The sequence below is a fragment of the Pinus tabuliformis genome, chromosome J (genome assembly GCF_031772625.1).
Source record: "Pinus tabuliformis cultivar Carrire ecotype Pingquan chromosome J, CPIR1, whole genome shotgun sequence".
Taxonomy (NCBI): Eukaryota; Viridiplantae; Streptophyta; class Pinopsida; order Pinales; family Pinaceae; genus Pinus; species Pinus tabuliformis.
In genome coordinates this window covers 59,642,747-59,663,263 of record NC_142295.1, presented here as the reverse complement: position 1 = coordinate 59,663,263, position 20,517 = coordinate 59,642,747, and the positions used below count along the sequence as shown (strand labels likewise).

The 20,517-nt window shown below is 37.2% G+C and overlaps 1 protein-coding gene across 3 annotated transcripts in view; it reads left to right on the top strand.

The window, feature by feature from the left end:
• The first annotated feature begins 473 nt into the window (after positions 1 to 473).
• The window catches only part of LOC149225501 (uncharacterized), a 243,680-nt gene continuing 223,636 nt past the window's right edge, over positions 474 to 20,517 (top strand). The window contains exons 1-6 of one of the 3 annotated variants that reach the window (XM_089377104.1): positions 474 to 639; positions 970 to 1,043; positions 13,884 to 14,355; positions 14,520 to 14,873; positions 15,367 to 15,979; positions 17,469 to 17,556. In XM_089377104.1, coding sequence (XP_089233230.1) covers positions 14,079 to 14,355; positions 14,520 to 14,873; positions 15,367 to 15,979; positions 17,469 to 17,556 — 1,332 coding nt within the window. In that variant the 5' untranslated portion in view covers positions 474 to 639; positions 970 to 1,043; positions 13,884 to 14,078. The other 2 variants (XM_089377103.1, XM_089377105.1) reach the window with 2 other exon arrangements.

Below are 20,517 nucleotides of genomic sequence, written 5' to 3'. Positions count from 1 at the left end.
TGAACGTTATTGACAATACCTTCCCATTTATATAATAATAAACAATAAAATTGAGCATAACTTACCTAAATAATTCACCAGATTTGACCATAACCTTCCCGACCATTGACCAATGCCTATTTTTTAAAAAATTTAGAAAACTCTACACCCCTAGCATGCTAAAAGGAAATCACCTGCCACCATTTTTGATCACCATTGCCGATCGGCTGCAGTTCCTCCCTAGGCACCATTTTTTCTTCACTATTGCCGACCGACTGCACCCCGCCAAAGTCGAGAAAGTTTATGGATTTCCGCTCCTGGCCCCCGCGAACCAAAAAGAAAAGTGACTGTTCTTTCACCGCAGTAATTTTCCGTTAAAAACTCAAATTAAGAAGATCGGGTGGCTCCGAGCCAGCGCAAAAACAGGAAGGTCCAAGTTTCGATTCTTCGGACGCTCATGGTATTCCGCTGAGAGAGGGAGGGGGATCTCGGAATCCGGAAAATTTTGGAAGTGCTGAGTTCGATTCCCGGGGGTATAAATAAGTGCTGCGAATGCGTGGTTCTGTTGCTTCTGAGGTTGTGTCAACATCGCTCTTTCGGACAGCTGGCAGGCATTTCGTATATGATACTGTCACGCTGTACGGCCGCATACTGTTAAAGGTAAACACCGCGACAACCTTTAAACCCCGCTCCGCCTCGCCCCGCTTGACCGAAGCGCGCTGTGAATAGGAGAGGGCCAGGAAACTAATAAGCCTTTAGGCTTTACCAGGGTCAAAGCCGTAGAGTAGATCTGGTGGAGTTAACTTGTCGAGGTTACGGTTGTGAATTACAGAGTTACCCAGAATAAAACAATAATAGGAATAATATATATTCGGAATCGCCTTGGCGGTTTATTTTACAAAGATGCAGTGTTTAATTAGATAAATATTTCCCTACAATAAAAGGAAACTGGCAAATACATTTTCGCTTTAATGTTCTCTATTGTTGCAGGGTTTGGTGCCGCTGAATGCTCGGGGGTGGAGAGGTTGACTCGAGCAGATTTACTTTCAGCGCTGTCTATTGAGGTATTTCGTCAAAAAATTTGATTTATCTGCTTTACGGCCGTTGTTCTGATCTGATTTGTGTCGAATTTCATGCCTCATTGAATGAATTCTATGAAATACGACGCTTCGGGTCGGGAATGCTCTTTTCTTCTTCGTCTTTGTCTGTGTTTCAGCTGTCGTTTTGATGTAATTCCTACAAAACTTAAGCCCGAACTCGGAGAACCGTATATATTTAGGGGAAGGAATAAGGCTTCTCAACTTCGCTTCCTTCGCCCTTCGATTTGATTTGATTTCCGATGAAATTTTTGCCTGCAACAAAGAATTCGCGAAAACCTAATGCATTAAGGTTGGAAAGCTCCGTCAGGAATGAAAACCTATGCAGGATGGCAGGAGAGTATTTGCTCGTTTGGCCGTTCTTTTCTTATATTTTATGCAATGAAACCCTTACGTGCAAACCCTTGTAATATTTCCGGTCTCCTGTCAGTTATGAACGATCTATGGTTACCTCGTCTTGTCTGTGAAGAATTTATCATTTTACTTTTTTATGTGTGTATGGTTTTGAAAGTGCTTCATTTGAACTCTAGAAGCATTGCAATTTGCCCGAATATGTCAGGCGCCGTATGAGACCCGTTTTCACAGGTGGGACGGCCCTTGGAGGGCGAACCTTTACCTAGAAGCACTTCTATTCAGCTATGTTGCCGTGTCAGGGGGTGCACTGCTCCGCTAAAATAACCCAGGACATACAGCTGGCTATAACTGCTTATTCGTGTTTCCGGGGAATTCTTCAATAATTTACATGCAGTCTCAAATAAGACTGATAAAAATTCGAAGCATGGAATGAAATAATTTTTTGTGTGTTAAGTATAGTTGAAGTTGAATATTTTATTTAATTCCTGGCAACCTTGTTGAATAAATGAGTAACACAGAGCAGACGAGGCAAAATTGTGGCAACATCCGGCAGAAGCTTGGGGATATAAAACATTCAATACAGGTCCAGCTCTAGAAGTTCCACAGTAAAGTTCTTGCACATTTTTCCCAGGCATTGACGGAGCAGTCGGAATAGAAATGAAGGGCAGGCATTTTGTTACAGTCTCTAGGCCCCTTGAACATGGATATCCTAGAGATGGACAATTTAAATATGTCGTTCGTTGAAATCTTTGAAGGTCTGCCAAGTATCTATCCAAAATGTGGAAGACTGAGAGGTTTTCTGGCAGAGGTTGGAAGATGACATTATTCATTTTTCCGCAGTACTATTTATATATTGTAAAGGCCCAATATTACATATTTCTAGGTTTCTGGCTGTTTATTGATCAGACAAAACAACATAGCTTAAATTCACTGTTACAAATGAAGTTTGTGTCCAAACGATATACACTTATTACTGAAGCCCGCTTTTTCCAAAAAATTCAAAATTTCAAGCAGTAAATACATTCAACTTTTGGACAAACCTAATAATACAGTCAACGTACGACTTTGTTGGTCATTGCTCACATCCTTCAGGCATATCTGGGCATCCCCCAATGACTTCTATCTCTGCTAATTTCAGCCACGCCTTCTGTTCATGTGAACACTGGTCTGATATCTGAGATTCTGAATCCGCTGCTTAGCTCCCAAGCTTTATATCACCCAATCTACAATCCTGCCTTGCCATCTCTCTGATGTCCACACTGAGTGGTGCAAAATATAATCGAGACATTGGTGAATAAACCTTTTTATGGATGTTGTTTTTTGCCGTTGTGTTTGGAGGAATCCACTGTTGCTTTATATAGTTTGTAAATTCTAATGGAATTTTGACTAGAATTTTACAAGCTTTCCCAGGTGTTTCTTTTGACCACACAAAAGTTTTCTTTCCTGTTCTTGAATGATCAAGGTCCAGCCATTCATTCTCTTTGTTGACAGTTTGCGATCTTTTACTATCTTCGACTTTATGTTCCCATTGTTCTGCTCTCTAATATGTTAGTGCATTATGTCCTCTCCTCGACTTCATTTTGCTTTTTTTCCCACAAAGAAAAACACAACTCCTCTTGTGTTGGTTTGTTTCCTTAAAAGTTCAGTGCCTCAAAAAGGAGACCCTCATAGAGCTGATCAAGAATGCACAATGCTAAATGCTGAAGATTAAAAGAGAGAAGGACAAAACTGAAAGATTAAAGGTCAATGCCGAAAGCATAAAGATGAAAGGTTAAAAACTTGAAAGCTAAAACAAAGCGTAAGCCTAAAAGCTAAAAGCTGTTATAAACCAAACTTGGGATCTGTTTTTTCCAAAAATTTTGAAAACTGATGGGTGCTAACCTCAGCAAATAGCAAAAAAGCAACAGCAATAATTGTAAAACCAGCAACAGCAGATTCAGTACTGATAATAGAATATACCGTTGTCTATTTGCTATATGTTTTGAAGGTTTTTCAGGTGTATTTTCTGGTCTAATTTGCCCAGATTGTGGTGGGGATTTCTTGGAATCACAAGTTTGTGTTGTGAACTCTCTGCAATCTGAGTGCACCAGAGTTTTTCCTTTCGCTAAAAAAAGTTTCGCCGGATTCTGACCAAAATCTCGAAAACATATAATGGTTAAACAATGCCATTGAAATTTTGAATTCCGGCTATTTTCCAACAGTAGATTTGATGGTAGATTCTATAGCACAAATAGCATAAGAAAAAATGAGAGCAGTTGTTGGTAGCAAGGCCTCAATGCTCAAAATCTTCTGCACATGAAGTCTTAAACTTCTCTTGAAGGTATAGATGTGAACTCAGTTCAAATCCATGGTATATAGATGCTCTTCTTGGCCCAAATATTCTCTTCTAGACTACCTGCAATAGCACTTCACAAAACCCCCTACTTTAATGCCTAAGAGCCATTTTATAGCCAGTGATCTGACTTTTTAAAGAAAAGAGGATTCACAATTCTTGAAGAGTGGCACTTATGCTGGGCTGACTAAACAAAATATTTATGGATTTATGAATAATCTCATGATTAAGAGGGATATACGTGCGAGCATGCACAAATGTAGACTTTATGAGATGTATTTGTAACTCTTTATTACTAACAGAGGTTGTTATTGCTAAACATCATAACTGTGCACTCTTCATGAATCGCCTTGTCTAAAAGCAATCACAGTGTTGGATGTTGCAGTACTTCAAATCATTCTCATTTAATGTTCTTTTAGAACTGATTCTTTGATTGAATGAGATACTTGCACTATATATTGGTTCACAATTTCTTATCTTGTATTGTCATTTAAAATTTTCATGGCAAATTTTTTTTCATGGTAACCATTGTTAACATCTTGGGAGTGATGCATGCATCACGGTTTTCTTGCTTTCTATTATTTAGAAATCTGTGTTTCTTCAACTCTTTTACCACAGGTTTCTTAACAGTAGGAGCAGCACATTGCATTTCTATTCAGTTATTATTTCCATATTCATTGTGCAACCATTCTGGTGGGTCTCTTAAATTTTATGGTTTGGTATTATCCTGGAGACACTACTACAGTATGCTGCTGACCACCCCTTTCCTGCAATTGTAATTTGTTTTAATCTGCGCTAAAATAATTATAGTTGTTCACATGACCTGGGTGTTGCAATTGTAGCTATGGTTGGTCTTCATAAAATGATTTATTTTCATTGTATTTGAGAAAAAACAAAATTATTATTTTTTATTTCAAGTGGCTCTGCAAGTGCTAGGCTGGTTCTTCTAGATGATCAGGTCAACTTACTTAGAAACTCACATGATGGCCAGTTGGCTTGCCTTGAAACTTTCTCATTCGAATCACATGATGGCTAGTTGGCTTACTTTGAGACTCTCTCATTCAGATCACATTATGGCTAGTTGGCTTGCCTTGAAAGTCTCTAATTTGAATCACATGATGGTAAAGTCGGCTTGCCCCATAGACACACCCATTCGGATCATCTTGATGAATATAATTAGACCTCACTCGTCCTCCTTTGAGAGTAATTTGATCACTCACTCAGATCTGATTGGATCTCCCATGCGAAGGACTACAAGGAAGAATGTAAGAGTATATCAAGGCAAGAAGTCTTTGTTTTATCTCTCTCCAAGATCTAATCCAGTCCGAGTTGCATTATAAAGTTTTGTAGCTTCTGTTGGAAGGTTCGAAGTCCAAGTTCTGTGATCACTACTGTTACACTACTTGTCCGAGAGAATTGTCATCCGAGTTCAAGGCTGAGTTCTAGAAGGGTGTATCAAAGTACTTTCTGAGGTTTGAAATCTGCCCTAGTTTGAGATCTTTGGCTGCTAAAGGTTGGTCTCTAGGCCAAGTCCTAGAGAGGCATCATATATATGTATTGTTTCGAGATTTGTAACATTAGTCCTGGATTTGGAAGGAGGTCCAAATCTGCCCTAGTTTGAGATCATTGATTGTTGGCCTCTAGGCTGAGCCCTAGAGAAGTATTGTTTGTGTGATGTTTTGTGATCCGAGCTTATGTTTAGTTCGAGCTTGAGGCTTCCTTAGATCTACAACCAGGATGAATCGTGAGACAAGATACGAGGTATTTAAAGACTGTAATTGGCTTGAGTTTGGTGTTTCCTTAGGACTGTACTCTATCGGAAAGCCGAGCTTTAGAGTTAAAGTGTTATACAAGCTTGGGTACCATCTTACGAAGAGAAGATCAATCTCTTGAAGTTGATTTTTTTGTTCAAATCGTGTTGGACTACTTGTTGATATTGTATTGGAGACATTTTGCATTGGTGACCTAGCACATGTGGAAGCCTTATTGTGGTTAGAATAGTCCATGTTTGTATGTATTGTTGAAGGATATCTCTAAGGAAAGAATTTGTTGGGTTTTCTCCTTAGTGGGGTTTTTGCTCTTGTCTTTGACCTAAACATTGGTGTCTCTTGTTATTGTGCTCTGTGATCTCTTCTTTCTCCTTAGTATTTTATTTGATGAAGAGAAAGTAATTACAAAGGAAACCTAACATATTCACAGATAAACATCGAAAGTTCATAAATCTCTCTTGTACACATTGTACTTGGATTTTCAACACTTGGTCTGTTGTTAAAGTATTTGATTCTTAGATTCCAAGTTTGACAAATTGTCTTGAGCTTTTGTAAATAATCTTGAAGTTCATTTATCTTAGACTTTTTGGTCTTCTAATATCTTGAGCCTTTATTCACTCTCTCTAAGTGCTTGAAAATAATTTCTCCCAACCTGATGAGTTATTTTTTTGCGACTCAAATAAAATGTTTCCATGTGTGAGCTTCTCAACCTTAGAAGGATAGTATTTAAAATTGGAATTAGTGATCGATCTGGTCCACCTATCAAATCGGTTTTTGGATCGGAACTGGGAAAACATGATTAGTTAGATCTCAATGAATCGATCTTTAAAAAAATACATGAAATGATTAATTTTTAATGAAAAATTTGTTTTTGATTTTTAAAACCATGGTTCCAAACGAATAAAAAGACAAAATATGCAAAGTTTGCTCATCTATATACCATGAAAAGGTGAATATATTTGTTAGGTCCCTATAATACTAGTGTATCTCCACTATTGTTATTGGTGTGCCCTTACATTATTATTGTTATGTAGGCCCTAATTATATTTTGACCCTTTAGACTCCTATATATATTTTTTTAATTTTTGATTTTTTCTCGAAGAAAAAACGTAATTTTATTAATATAACAAAATCACATTTTGCTTGTACATTACACACTCAGAGAGTTCACCCATTGGTGGCCTTGCCATGCTCCATTGCTGAAAATGGGCATAAAAATGATTCAGAGCATGTGATTCTTAATAGTCAAAATTTTCATCATAACTTGCCCATATAATGTTGTTCAAAATAGTTCCAGATATAAAGATGATATAGCTTGAGAGAGCTAGTGGTACCAAAAGAAAATGATCATCTGCTAAATGCTAATGATGAAGGGGTGATGATAATATTATGTTGTAACACCATTTATTTGCTTGTTGTTCTTCCATGTGCCTAGAGATAGAGTAGAGCTAGCCTTTGTGCGTTGATCTGCCGCATGGTTCCTTTCCCTGTAGATATGTTTGCGGAAAATCATGTTAAAATGTTGCTTAAGGCGAAGAACCTCTTCAAGAATGGGACATAAAGTGTGAATATGACAACATTGCACATTGTTGAACCAGTGTATCATAAGCGCAAAGTTACCAAAGATTTGAAGGGAGAGAACCCCCTTTTTTAATAGCAAACAGAAGAAGAAGTTTTAAACTGAGGAGCTACGCATAGTAATTAGAACCTCTACCAAGGCCACTTGGAATCCTTAAAACATGATTTTCATCCATGTGAAGGATAGCTCCGCCTCCACATGAGCCATCAACTGTAGTGGCATTGTCGAAATAAGCCCAAGGGATAGAGTTGTCATACTGTTCAACCACCACAATACAGGGGGGATGAGAGGATTTGTTCGAAGGGAGGAGATTCGAATCCTCATCTCTAATTCATACATGGGTGATATTGAAGGCCACAATGTAGTTGTCCCACAAATGTTTAAAAACGGGGGGTAAATTTAGTACGTGTGTTGAAATTCAACCTTGAAACCAAATAGTGCTTATTGTATGATTTGCAACTTGGTTAAGAGTGAATATTCCTTGAGCATTGAGAAAATGTACCATATCTTCAGGGAGAAGGAAGCCTTCCCCACACCCAACACACGAATCTCTGCCGATCTTGACTTTGCACCCATTCCAACCTTCCATGCGAGGCTATTCTCGATCATAGGGAAATAGGAGAGCACCACTTTCCATATAATAAACATTTTTACCCTTTTCTTGTTGGGAGATCTGATCCAGCCATTAATCGATTGAGGGAAAATGTATTTTCGAATGGCAACAGTAGTCCATAAGATACATGTAGTGAGGATCCTCCAACCAACCTTGACAGCAAGGGCTTTTGCAAAAGAAGGGAGATTTTTTAGGCCCCAACCACCCCAAAGTTTGGGAAGGGAGATTTTTGTCCCACATGATCCATGCAAATACTCTGACTTCCTTACTACCCAACCACAGGAATTGACAACACAACCTACGAATGTAGTTGAGAACCCTAATAGGTATCTAGGCCAAGGACATCTAGAAGATGGGGATGGCTTCTAGAACAAATTTGATAAGAACCAACCTTCCTACCCTCGAAAACCAGTGGAAGCACCATGAGTTTATTCTTTTTCAATTCTAGCACTAAGCCACTACTGGTCTGCCCTCCTGTAGTCGTTTGGTGTTAAGTGAAAGCCAAGGTATTTTAGTCAAGATTCCAGCTCAAGAAAATGGTAGGGGAAAAGCAATTGAGCCTGCGCACCTTCGTCCCTTGGGAGACTATGAAAGGAAAGGGATGATTTCTGATCATTGATTACCATGCTAATGGCTTGTTGAAAGAGTTCGATTTGAAGCTAGGAAGCAAGAAGAAGAAAAGCGAAGGTTTTGGGAGGGAAAAAGGACGAAGAATCTCTGTTTTGGGATCTTTCTCTCTCACACTTGCGAAGTTCTAGGGTTTTCGATGCTACAGAAGGAAGCCAAAGTTGTAGGTCCGAGTTGCAGTAGGACGAGGTGCAAAATCTTGTAGTTGGGAAGGAAAAAACCCTATATTAACCTCATTGACATTGGGAGAGCTGTCTTGCTCTAGGAAGGTTTTAGGAGGACACTGGATTAGGGTTTCCAAAGAAGCTGCAAGGTTGAAATTGCAGGTTCGAAGTTGTAGGACGAGTTGCAGTATGGGAGCTGGCAGGTTGAAGTAAGTGTGTAGTAGTTTGGTGCATAATCTGGAAGGACTTGAGGAAGGGATGACTTGGTACTAGGAGAAGGACTTGGTCTAGGGTTTGGGTTTTTGTATCTCATTTGAACCAGATTTTAAAAAGAGAAGAGTTTCCAGGTTTTCCTGTTGTAGGGGTTTTTCCCAGGATGAGAGCCTAATATATGTGCCCTCTATTGTTGCAGTTTATGTTCTTGATTTTTCTTTGATGAAGGATCTAACTAAAAGAACACAAGAATGCTAATAAGTTCACAAGTAAATATCAAGTTTAAGGAAAATAAGTATAATAGCTGCCACTATTGAATTTTCAACATACCCCAATACAATTTTGGATAAAATTTGATAGCCCATGTGCTGTGTATAGATGACTAAGGATTGACTCATAAAAATGCATGATGGCTGACAAAAAGGTCTTTGAGGTGCCAATGTCTTTGTGTCTTTGCAATAAAGCCTCCCCAAGGATAGAGTTATTTTCAAGTTTACAAAACAACAATAAACTCTCGAAGAGCAATGTTGGCTTCCTCAGTTATGGCTTTGAGTGTAAAGATGTGACTAATAGTTTGGTGTTCATGTTGTAATCCAACCTATCCTCTAGCTTGAAGTTGCCTCCGCTCAAGCTCCATAGGGTGTTGCAGGTGGAGGGATGTAGCATAGAGGGCTTCAAGAATGTGTGGCACAACATGATTGTCCTATAATTGTTGGGATATGAGCTTGGGTCTGATTTGTATATAGGGTGAACAATATGCTATGACCAAGTTGGTGGGAAACCGATATAGAGCACATGGTTGAAGAGATCAACTAAATACAGAACCAAAGTATGAAGACCAAATTCAAGAAGGAGAGCGGTTTATAATCTCTGTGAAATGAGGAAGATAGTAGACTACTGTAGGAAACAAAATTAAACATTGGTGGGCAAATCCACTTTCCCGTCTCTAGGAATCCCTTCTAACTTGCACAATAACCCTTAGTTGGTACCTAAATGGTAGAAACGGACTCTCCAACCAGCTTTCTCTACTGGTTTGTTACCTGGGCCTATTTGACCAGTTGGGATAGGGACACGAATATATGAGTGTCGGTGATCTCGGAAACAAGACAGCAAGGACATGTTATATATATATATATATAGCAAATTAGTGAATTATTACACATACAAAACTGAAATGTAGACAAAGATTGAAATCTCATACAATTTTACATGTTGATGATACAAATTCAATCATATTACTAGTATTACATCAATGACAATAAAATGATAAACATGCAAGAAATTAGAACCATAAGCTGCAATTTTCTCATTAAGTATTCCAAATCAAAATGTATTACATAGATACTGAGTCATTGCTACTATAGGTAGAAACGTTGATGGCAAATGCAAAACAGGGTAGCTACTAGATACTAGAACCATAGATGATAGGGTCCATGATCTTATTGGTAAACATCTACCTTCTCACACCAATCATCATTTAAAACTGTCTCCTTGACCTTTTTGGAAGAAGCTTGATCTATGTTTCTCTAAAAAGACCAAAACTCCTCCCTTTCCTTTGACCTTTACCAATTGCCCTTGATGATTGAGCTATAATCTGTGTGAAATGAGGAAGATAGTGGACTACAGTAGGAAACAAAATTAAACATTGGTGGGCAAATCCACTTTCCCATCTCTTGGAATCCCCTTCTAACTTGCACAATAACCCTTAGTTGCACTCCAAATTTCTTCATAGCTCCAACTTGCTGTGTTGAAATGACAGAAAAAGAACAGAAAATGTGATTTAAAGTCGTTCACATGGGGAACACGTGTCAAATTTTCAAGACATGTTGAGGGAAATTGTTTGACACATGTTTGGCATGTGTCCCGTGAACAGGACATGTGTCCTAACATCTTGGTGTCCAACATGCGAAATATAGGACAACCCCTATTTGTATGTGTTTGGTTACTTAGGTGGTCGTGGTGAAAACATATAATATAGTGCTGCTGAAAGACATGTGAGAGTTATTGTGTGGATAACCAACTAGAGAACACGGTCAACCATACCTGGAAAGAAGTGTTAGGGTTTATAAATATCTTCTCAGCATTGGGTTGACCCTAGGCACAAAATCCTCCTTGAAGATAGATAAGTGGCCAAGAAGAGAAGGCATTCAATCATACCTTACCACCTTTTTGTTGAATGCATGCTATCTAAAAATAGAACCTCCCCAGAAAACCATGACAACAATGTCAACATAGTTTGTGGATTTTGGCTGAACTGTGAATGAAAGGGCCACTGGAGTATGCTGGTCACCTGAAGGAACATGAGGAAGCACAATTTGTTGAGGAAATGAATTTGCCACTCAAAAGTACATCCAAGAGAAACTGAGATTACAATGGGGAAAAATAAAGTCCATGTGGAGCATTGAATGATCCTGTATATAATATGCTCAATAAGGACAATTAACAGTGTGGAAGAAAAAAATCCACACAACAAAGCTTGAACCATTGAAGGAAGATGCAAAACATTCGTAGTGTCATCAATAAAATAGAGAGAAATAGATCTTGTGGAAATGTGAGTGGAAACTATATCAAAAGTTTTGAGAAGGGTCTCCTTTCCCAAACAAGCAGCCATAGGCTTGTTAGAGTCACCTTAGATTGGTGATCACTTTTTCTCAACACTGTATTCAGAGATAGTGTTGTTTCTTATTTCTCTATCCAGCACTGTTTTAGGGCTGTTTCAGGTCTGAAACTAGGATTTTTCAGCACTCTTTAGAACAGCTCTAGATTTCTAGGTTTTTTAACCCTTTCCTTCATGCCCTTTTAAGGCAGCACCCTCATCATTTCACCTCTTTCAGACAAAATACTGAAGTTTAAACTTTATACTTTATAGGGCTATATCAGGTTTGAAACCAAGGCTTTTTTAGTCCTGTTCCAGAGCAGCAGTGTTATTTTAGTGCTTTTTGAACATTCTTCCCCATGAGCACCCTCTTCATTTTCATCTTTTTTGGTTTTTACAGTGAATTTGATTGATTACTTTTTCAGATCGGTGTTCTTGTAAGGCATGACACCCTATCATTCTCTTTTTTTTCCTGCCAGAATTTAGATCGGTGTTGTTGTAAGGCATGACACCCTATCCTTCACTTTGTTTCTGCCAGAATTTGGAACAGCACTTGTATTGCGTGGTCTTTTTTCTGTTTTTCAAGGTTTTTTTTATCTTGGGCTTTTGTTGGTGGGATTGTCATTGTGGAACAAGGGTTTGGAGTTATTCTTGTAAAAGATATCGAGAAGGCTACAGAATAGAACCATTGCCCTAAAGGGTTGTGGATCTGGGGCTTGTCAGATTTCTTCCTTAGTACTTCTAAGGAGATCCGCTTCTCATATTTGATTTGGAGGATCACTTGGTGAAGGAATTTGGTGGGTTATACAGTTGATATGTAAGACTATTATCTAGTGGCATTTGCCCCAAGGGTTGCAGAACCAGGCTTTGGGTTTCGAACCCATCTTAGCCCCTTTTATTGTTTTCTAGTCTTCACAAAGACTTCCCTCTGTTGGGCTAGATAGACTATTTCTTTGGCTATGGTGTGTACTTTACAAATAAAGCTATTCCAAATTCAAAAGATAATATCTTGATTTTGTCTGCACTTTATTTGGAGACACTCAAATAATAGAATATTGAGTTGGGTCCCTCATCACCATAATATTTCTTATCCTCAAAGTCAAACAGATCTCTAAGTGTTTATGAATGACTAAGAGTTCTGTTGTTGAAAACATTCTGCGATTTTTGCACAAGTTCTTCGCTTGTTACTCTCGTGGTTATGTTTGTTTTGCTAGACGGGTGAAAAGGTATGAACCTGTGAGGGAGTCATTATAAATTGCTGTGGGAGATGGTTGATGTAGTTCACAATTACCATTTAAGGCTAGGATCTCTGTGTAATATGACATGTGTTTTACTTTTGAAGTTTTTTTACATGGTTGGTATTTGGAAAGAAACAATAAAAATAACACTTCAAGTGATATTGTAAAGGAGCATTTAGAGAATATTTGTAAGTCTGTCACTGCTTGATAACATAATAATCTAAATATGTAAAGCTGGGTGAGCCAGTGAATATTGGTCAGCTAGACTCTAGTGTGGCTGAGAATGCCTACTGTCCATTAGTGATCTTGCTGATATTGCCTAGTGACCACTCATTGATATTATTTAGTGTCCTGAAAGCATATGCACTATAATGGGTAGATGCGGTATACCTTTTTATTGCCTGCATTAGGTATTCTCAAGGTGCATAATCTTTTATGATTCAAGGCTGCTACTGATGAAACCTTGTCCAGTGAATGTTTTTAGTGCACACATGTACTGCACTTGTATTTTATACTCGCATTTATCTTTGACCTTTTTACTTTTTTTTTTTTTTTTTTTTAAATTTAAATTTAAATTTTTATTTATTTTTAATTTTTTTATTCTTTCTCATTTTTAAATAATCCATAGGTGACTTGGTCAAAGATGATCACCTAAATATGTATATCTTAGTGGTAACCTCAGGAGAATTTGTCGCAGGTGATTACTCCACCAATTTTGTATTTTGATAAATACATAATACAATACAAAGTTTACAACTTTATGGGTATGTGTACAGTTCTTACAATCTCGTCTTTTGCTGACATACTTGTTCTGCTATTTGTTTGTTGTTATATTCGAGTATCTCCACATTTTGATATGACTGTTCCCATATTTGGATACTCTTATTGAGCAAGGGTATACTCCCTAAACCATAATGCATTGTGACTAGTTCAGTGTGCACTGTGTATATATCTGTGTGTGAGTGTCTATATATATTCTGTTTGTTTTTTGTTTTTCAATATAATGAACAAAGAAAATCTTAGAGATGCCTGTATATTAAGCACAATTTTGGCTTTCTGATACATTTTGAAGTAAATCTCTCGTTGTTGCCTGTTAGATGCAAATTTTGAAAGATTCGAGTCATGTATATAGACCTTTCTGCCCATCAGTCTAAATGACCTTGTGGATTTCTTAATAAAATTCTATCTATCTATCTATCGATATTTTTAATTGCACATGTAGTATTGATTGTTTTCTCAATAAATGGAGTTGCCCAAAATATTAAGTTTTTCTTCTACATTGGCATGGAACTAATGAATCTCATCTTCAATGACTTTTGCAGGAAATTAAATTTGGAACTTCGATCCTCAAGTTGCAGTGTTATAAAATTTCATTGTTCAGAACACTCAAACATTCCTTTTGGGCATGGCTTCAAAGGAGAGAGTTGAAAATCTGTGTGTAGAATTTAAATGAAAGGAATGATAAAAAGGCTCATGGAATATCTTCTGAGTTGGACTGATATGGTAATTGTGTTATAATGTCAGTACCAACCATGAGGAGATCAAAAAGAGAGCATGTGGCCAGGAACCGTTCTCCTGGTATTACATATGCAGGGAATGGGAAGACAGGGATCTCTGAAAGACAATGCAAGGTTCCTCCAATAGAAGAAGTTGAAAAAGTACATATTACTAAGACGACAGACCCTGTTGTGGATGGTGACCAAAATAATTTCTCTGCATCAAAAAGATTAGATGCACGTAGGTACAGACAATCTATGTCAGCAAAGTTTAAGGTTATCATAAAGGAACCACAAGGTATTGTCTTCTTGACACTATAGGCATTTCATGGAATCCTTCCATACTATTCTCAAGACACACCTGAAACATACTTATCCTGTGTTTATTTTTCAAGTTTATTTTTCTTTTGCTTGCTTGCATTCGCTAAAATTGACATGTACATTATCTGTTCCCCAAAACAGAAGGAGAAAGCACAAAGAATCAGGTAAGTGATGCTTCCACTCCCATTGATGGAAGTGCAATAAGCAATAAGAATAGGCAAATGGGGGAACATGTGACACTGCAGCTAGTGTCGCTGGATAATGATGGAAGATTGCAAGATTTGGAACCAAACACAGAAAGTGGGTTAGGTGTTTCAGGACAAGATGGTGCAGATAATAGTTTGACTGTGTTTGAGAAAAGTAGCGAACAGAGGGAATTCACTCGAATAAATAGAAAGCGAAAGCATCAAGCTGAACTGCAGCAGGATTACGTGGCTACTACAACAGCTGTCAAATCCCCAGCTAAAGCTGTTGGTGCTCACGATCAAACTTCAGGTGATGTGTGTTATGAACAAAGTTCATAAACACAGCAGAATACTCAAAATATCTGTATAAGTATTCATTATAGGACAAATATATTTATATAATAAATGTACACAAGATATGAGATGATGATGAGAATGTTGCAAATGAGGGCCCGCTTATATACTTAGGCGGGTGCCCCTTCATGAATGGTCATGTCCTCATGAGACCTGCCTCTTCATTAACTAATCACTGTTAGCTATTTATTATTATAATTGTTATTATTATTTATATTTACATTATTTATGTATTTATTATATTCATAACAAAGTGCCATTTACTTCCTTGTGAACAACATAGATGAGAAAACATCAAAAACTTTTAGGGATATTGAAAGATGGTTATGTATATCAAAAACAATTATAACAGCAAGAAGATACTTATATAGGCTAAGCATGTCATCATCTGAGTCTGGTATGTAAGAATGGAAAGTAAGTGACAGATATACATTTTTCTTATTTTTCAGGGCATAACATCACCGAATTAGAAGGTTTGGAGGACCGAGATGAGGTTGAGAATGGTCAACATAAAAAAGAGCAAGTTCGCAGAAGCAGTAGGATTCATAACAAGAAAGATATACAGCAAGATTTAGTTAAAGAGAGTTACTCAGCGTCTGAGAGAAGATCTGGGAAAATGTACAAGTTTAAAGTTATGGAGGACACAAATGGCACTAGTACAGATGATGATGTTCAAACTGGAGGTTTTACAGATGCTGTTAAAGACCATGAAATAAATTTGACAGGTCTAAAGGTTTCAAGAAAAGGCCAACATGATGTTGTACATAATCAGGTTAAAGGATGTATCCAATATATAACTAGCAGTCAAGAAGGTGGTTCACGTGAATTTCATGAAGAAACATCTGGAGAAAGGAGTTATAAAAAGAAGAGAAAAAGGAGCATATGCAAGAAAGGCGATGTTGACAGAGACACGAAAGAGGGCAACCTACTTGATGATTCTGGCATGGATCTTGTTGTTTCTGTTCCTATTGGGGACAAAGGTGAAATGCAGCAGCATGGGATGAGTGAGGATCAGCATACCAGGGACTGGGCGCAATGTATCAACTGCAAAAAATGGAAGAGGTAAAGGGCATTGTTTTTCTTGTTCAGGTGTTAATACAATATTGTATTCCACTGATAGACGATTATAATTTTGGGAGTTCAAAGGCTGCTATGATAGGCAATGACTGGCTCGTGTCTTGAATTGTTTGACTGTGTACCTAAAATATATTATATGGACTTGGCTTGTCAAACCCGTTGAGGAGATTTCACTTTTGTGTTGTTGATGTCTTATCATTCAGGTGGTCTTGTGAGCCCCCCCATGGGGAATTTTCTCCATCTTTTTGCATGTAAATATTACCAGCTGTATTTTGTATATTAGCTTTTTTTCCCTTCTGTTTCTCCTTTTTTGTTGGTTGAGGTTGACATAGAAGGTGCACCAGAGGAGTTGTTTTCTAATAAGAATTTTTGATTTCTAAATCATCTTAATCTGCACAAATTTACTAGGTTATTTTATTATCATATTAACTCTTCCCTATTTTTATCTGTCTAATTTCCGACAGCAGGCACAGGTTCTTTCTGTTGTTTCCGCTTGACATTTTTACTGAACCCCCATTGTTATTATTATCGTTATTTTTTTAGTCCGATGTGGTTCACGGTCCCTGGAGATTGGTGACCGCTACATCCACTGAATATTTGTATCAGGCAGATCTACTGAAAAGGATCACTTCCTGCCGGCTCAACCACTGAGCCTGACCCCGAGAGTGTCGAGAGAATTGAACCTGTGACCTCTCAATACTATAGCAGATGTGCTTTAACAACATGGACTCGACCAACTAAGCTAACCCTCGGGCTGTTATTACTAGTTGTTTCACATATATAAGATATGTTGCATCTTTAAACTCTACATTGATAGATTATGTTCAGATAGATCATATTCAACATGACATATGATTGATTAGCGTGCTGCAAATTGTTCATATTTTCTTCTTCTTCATCTGCAAATGGGGTATTTAGCACTGTTTTTGAAACTATCTAGAATGTTTGCTGTCTGAATTGTGTCCATTATTGTCACTTTGCATGATATCCTTTTATGTATCTTTGGTTGGCTGTTTGTCATTGTTATAGCCATCCTTTTTTGGGTGAAAGGATAATTCATCCAGTTAAAATAATTACGTATAGTACAGTAAAAAAGGAACTGTAGTAGCCCACTAAATGCTTTGATGGAATACTACCTAGGGCTACTTTTATGCATCTTTGCTTGGCTGTTTGTCACTGTTATAAACATCCTTTTTTGGGTGAAAGGATAATTCATTCAGTTAAAATAAGTAAGTATATTACAGTAAAAGAGGAACTGTAGTAGCCCACTATATGCTTTGATGGAATACTACCTAGGGCTATGTAAACAGAAGAGGGCTTAAAGTCGGTGTTTGATCCAAAGAAGAAAGTCGGTTATGATATATTATGCTTTTGTATTTAGGATAATATTTTGTAACATTGATCAAAGGAAGAAATAAATTTTTGTTGCTTGCTTCTGAAGCTTGATACATGTTATCTTGCATTTTTCCTACAGGATAGAGAATATTCAAGTACGTAGGGAGTCTTGGTGTTGTGATGACAGTGCATGTCATGCTTTGAATGCTACCTGTGCTGCTTCACAGGTATGTTCCTTATTGTGATGGTTACTCTTCTCATTCTCATTTGAAAATTCTTTCTATGTTTGCATAGGAAAACCTTATCTCAATCCTTCTTGAAAATGATCTGCATATATAGTACCAATATTCAAAGCTTATTCATTCCTGTTGTGATTCCTGAAGGCGAGGTATTATAGTTGACAGTGCAATCCACTCAATTGTACAAGTTTTGGAATGACATTGAGACAGACATAGTCAATAAAAAACATAATATTTGTGCACCAGACAGAAAAATAAGAGAGGAAACATAAGATAAGCTCCTCCTATTAAGGTTCAATGGATTACAAAAATGGTATATTAATAGGACTTGAATTTGAACCTGTGCAAGTACGTAAAGGGATGCAAAAACAACTCACATTATTTATCTACAAAGAAGCAAATTTGTTAAAGAACTAAACAATCTTAACCAGAAATAATATAGATAAACTCTATGCCAAACATTCTGAGCTATCAGGATTTGGATCTGGATACAGATCTACTGTTTTCTTTTTTTAAGACAAGATCTGGATATGGCGGGGAAATGGCAAGTACAAACAAAAAATATATATATATATATATATATATATAATTTTTAAAAATAAAATTTATATAAAAATGATAAATTTTATAATATAAAACTTATATATGTGTTATCACAATTTTAGTTTAGGGTTAAGACATTTCAAATTTTTTTATGGAAATTTGGGTGCGCTGACATTTATTTTGTCAGTGCTATTTCAAAAAGTTGTAATACAGGTGCTGACAAATCAGATGTCAGCAAAAGCAAGGGATTGCTAACAAGCGAGCACTCACAAAATAGTAGTGTATGGCCATTTGTGTACTGACAACTGGTGCTGACAAAACCAACGTCAGTGATATCCAATAGAAATTGATTTTTAGTAAAAACATTGTCTATTCATCATTATTTCCTTACAGTTGATTGACAAAGTAATAATCATGATGTAACCTAAATCTTGTCACTGACTAACCTGCGGATTAGTTTTCATCACGCTGAACAAGTTCATTGCATCCAGTTTGTTTCAAAGATCAGTCCCATGGTTTGGTTTCAGTATCGGTTGCAGTTTTTGTGGACAGTTGTTGAGAACGATGGGGAACAACGGTCGCATGCAGAGAGGAGAACCGGAAGGCCCTGAATTTTGTGAGGCCATCCCAAAACTCCAGGAACAGTTTCGACAGGCTGATTTCTTACTGTCAGCTATCATAACTTTCATGTTGGAAATGTTGAGCCTTTTCACCGTAGTTGAGTCCAAAAAGTTGTGGGTGCTACCAGTATCGATTATAACCATTACGTTGCATTTTTGATATGACCTTTTAACTTTAATGTCTGGGGTTACCATATACCTATCATGGCCGATAATGACACTTGCGGAATATTCTCGTTACTTGGTTCTGGAGAAAATTGTGGAGAATCTTCAATCTCGTTTGAATCATTAGTTGCTTCACACTTATATAGGTTCTTGTTTTCTTTTCCCCTAGCACATTTATGTTTAGGGTCCCATTTTTCGCCACAACGTTTGCACTTGCCTTCTTTCATTCTTTGCATTTCCAAGTTAGTTTTTTCTCCTTCACGAAGATGTGGTGGAACATATTTTGTATTATCCGTGTTCACAGTTTGGGGAAATCTTCATCTCAAATATAATCTTTCAACTTTTGGCCACCGCATCTTTTCGTGCTTCTTTTCAGCGACTTTTGCCATCTATCTTGCTAGTTCTATAGATTTGTTGTCATGAAGCTCAAGCTCAACCTGGAGATGGGGTTTAAGTCCCGTGATATATGACTGAATGAGACGAGTTTATGATAATCTAGGTACTTGTGTAGCTAAAGCTTCCCAATCTCGAGTGTATTCATCCACATCTCCTTTTTGTTGCAGTCCAGTGAGCGCTGAGAAGAACTCTTCTTCCTTGACAATTTGGAACCTCTTAAAGAATGCATTTTTGAATTTCTTCCAACTAATAGCAAGTGTCGTCTTTTTCCACCACATATACCAATTATATGCTTCACCTTCCATTTTCATGGACACATGCCTGATCTTTTCATCATCATTGTCAATATTGTAAATCTCAAAATATTCTTTTGCTTTATTGAACCATGCAACACTGCACTTCTCGTTACCGCAAATTTGGAGAGCTCAAGTTTTGCTCTTCGTTGATATGTAGCGATTGGTGGCGTGAAGAAGGGGAATTGATTTGCGAGCTGCATATTTGAGTATTGATTCCAGAGTTGCATATTTTGAAAATTCATGTTACTATTTTGTTGATGGGGCATGGACGATGCTTTTGGAGACTTAGGTTTCTCATGTGAGTCTGACGAGTTTGATGTATCCAGAGAATTGAGATGTTGAGTAGCTTCATTATTCTGGGGTATTTGATCGAATGCAATGTTCAACTTGTCACAAATACAGGTTAACATCACCATTGCTTGATCATGATGTCGATCCACCTTATCTGAAAGGATTGCACGATCCTTTTTAAACTCGTTATGGTTCTGCGCGAGTTGACTCTCTATTCTCTTTGTTGTATCTTGCAGCTTCTCGATTTTTTCAGCATGTCTGGTCACCTTAGTTTCAAGATCTATCAATCTTTTATTAAAATCGGCCATCGACATTGCCGAATTCATTGCTCGGGTATGTGGTGGTGTATATTTATCCAGCTTAACCCTTTTTCTTAACCTGACCCTATTTTTTTAATTTTTTATATAATAACTATAATTTAATAGCTAATTAATTAATTAATTATATAATAATTAATTAATATATAATTAATTAATATAATTTTTAATTAAATGCTATAACAAATATATATATATATATATATATATATATATAAAAAATAGTAGGTTAAATAATTTAAAGGTCTGCCGTATCTTATATAGTTCAAATAGGGATATATGGAATGTAATGGTTGACCGATGGATGAGATAGACACGGCG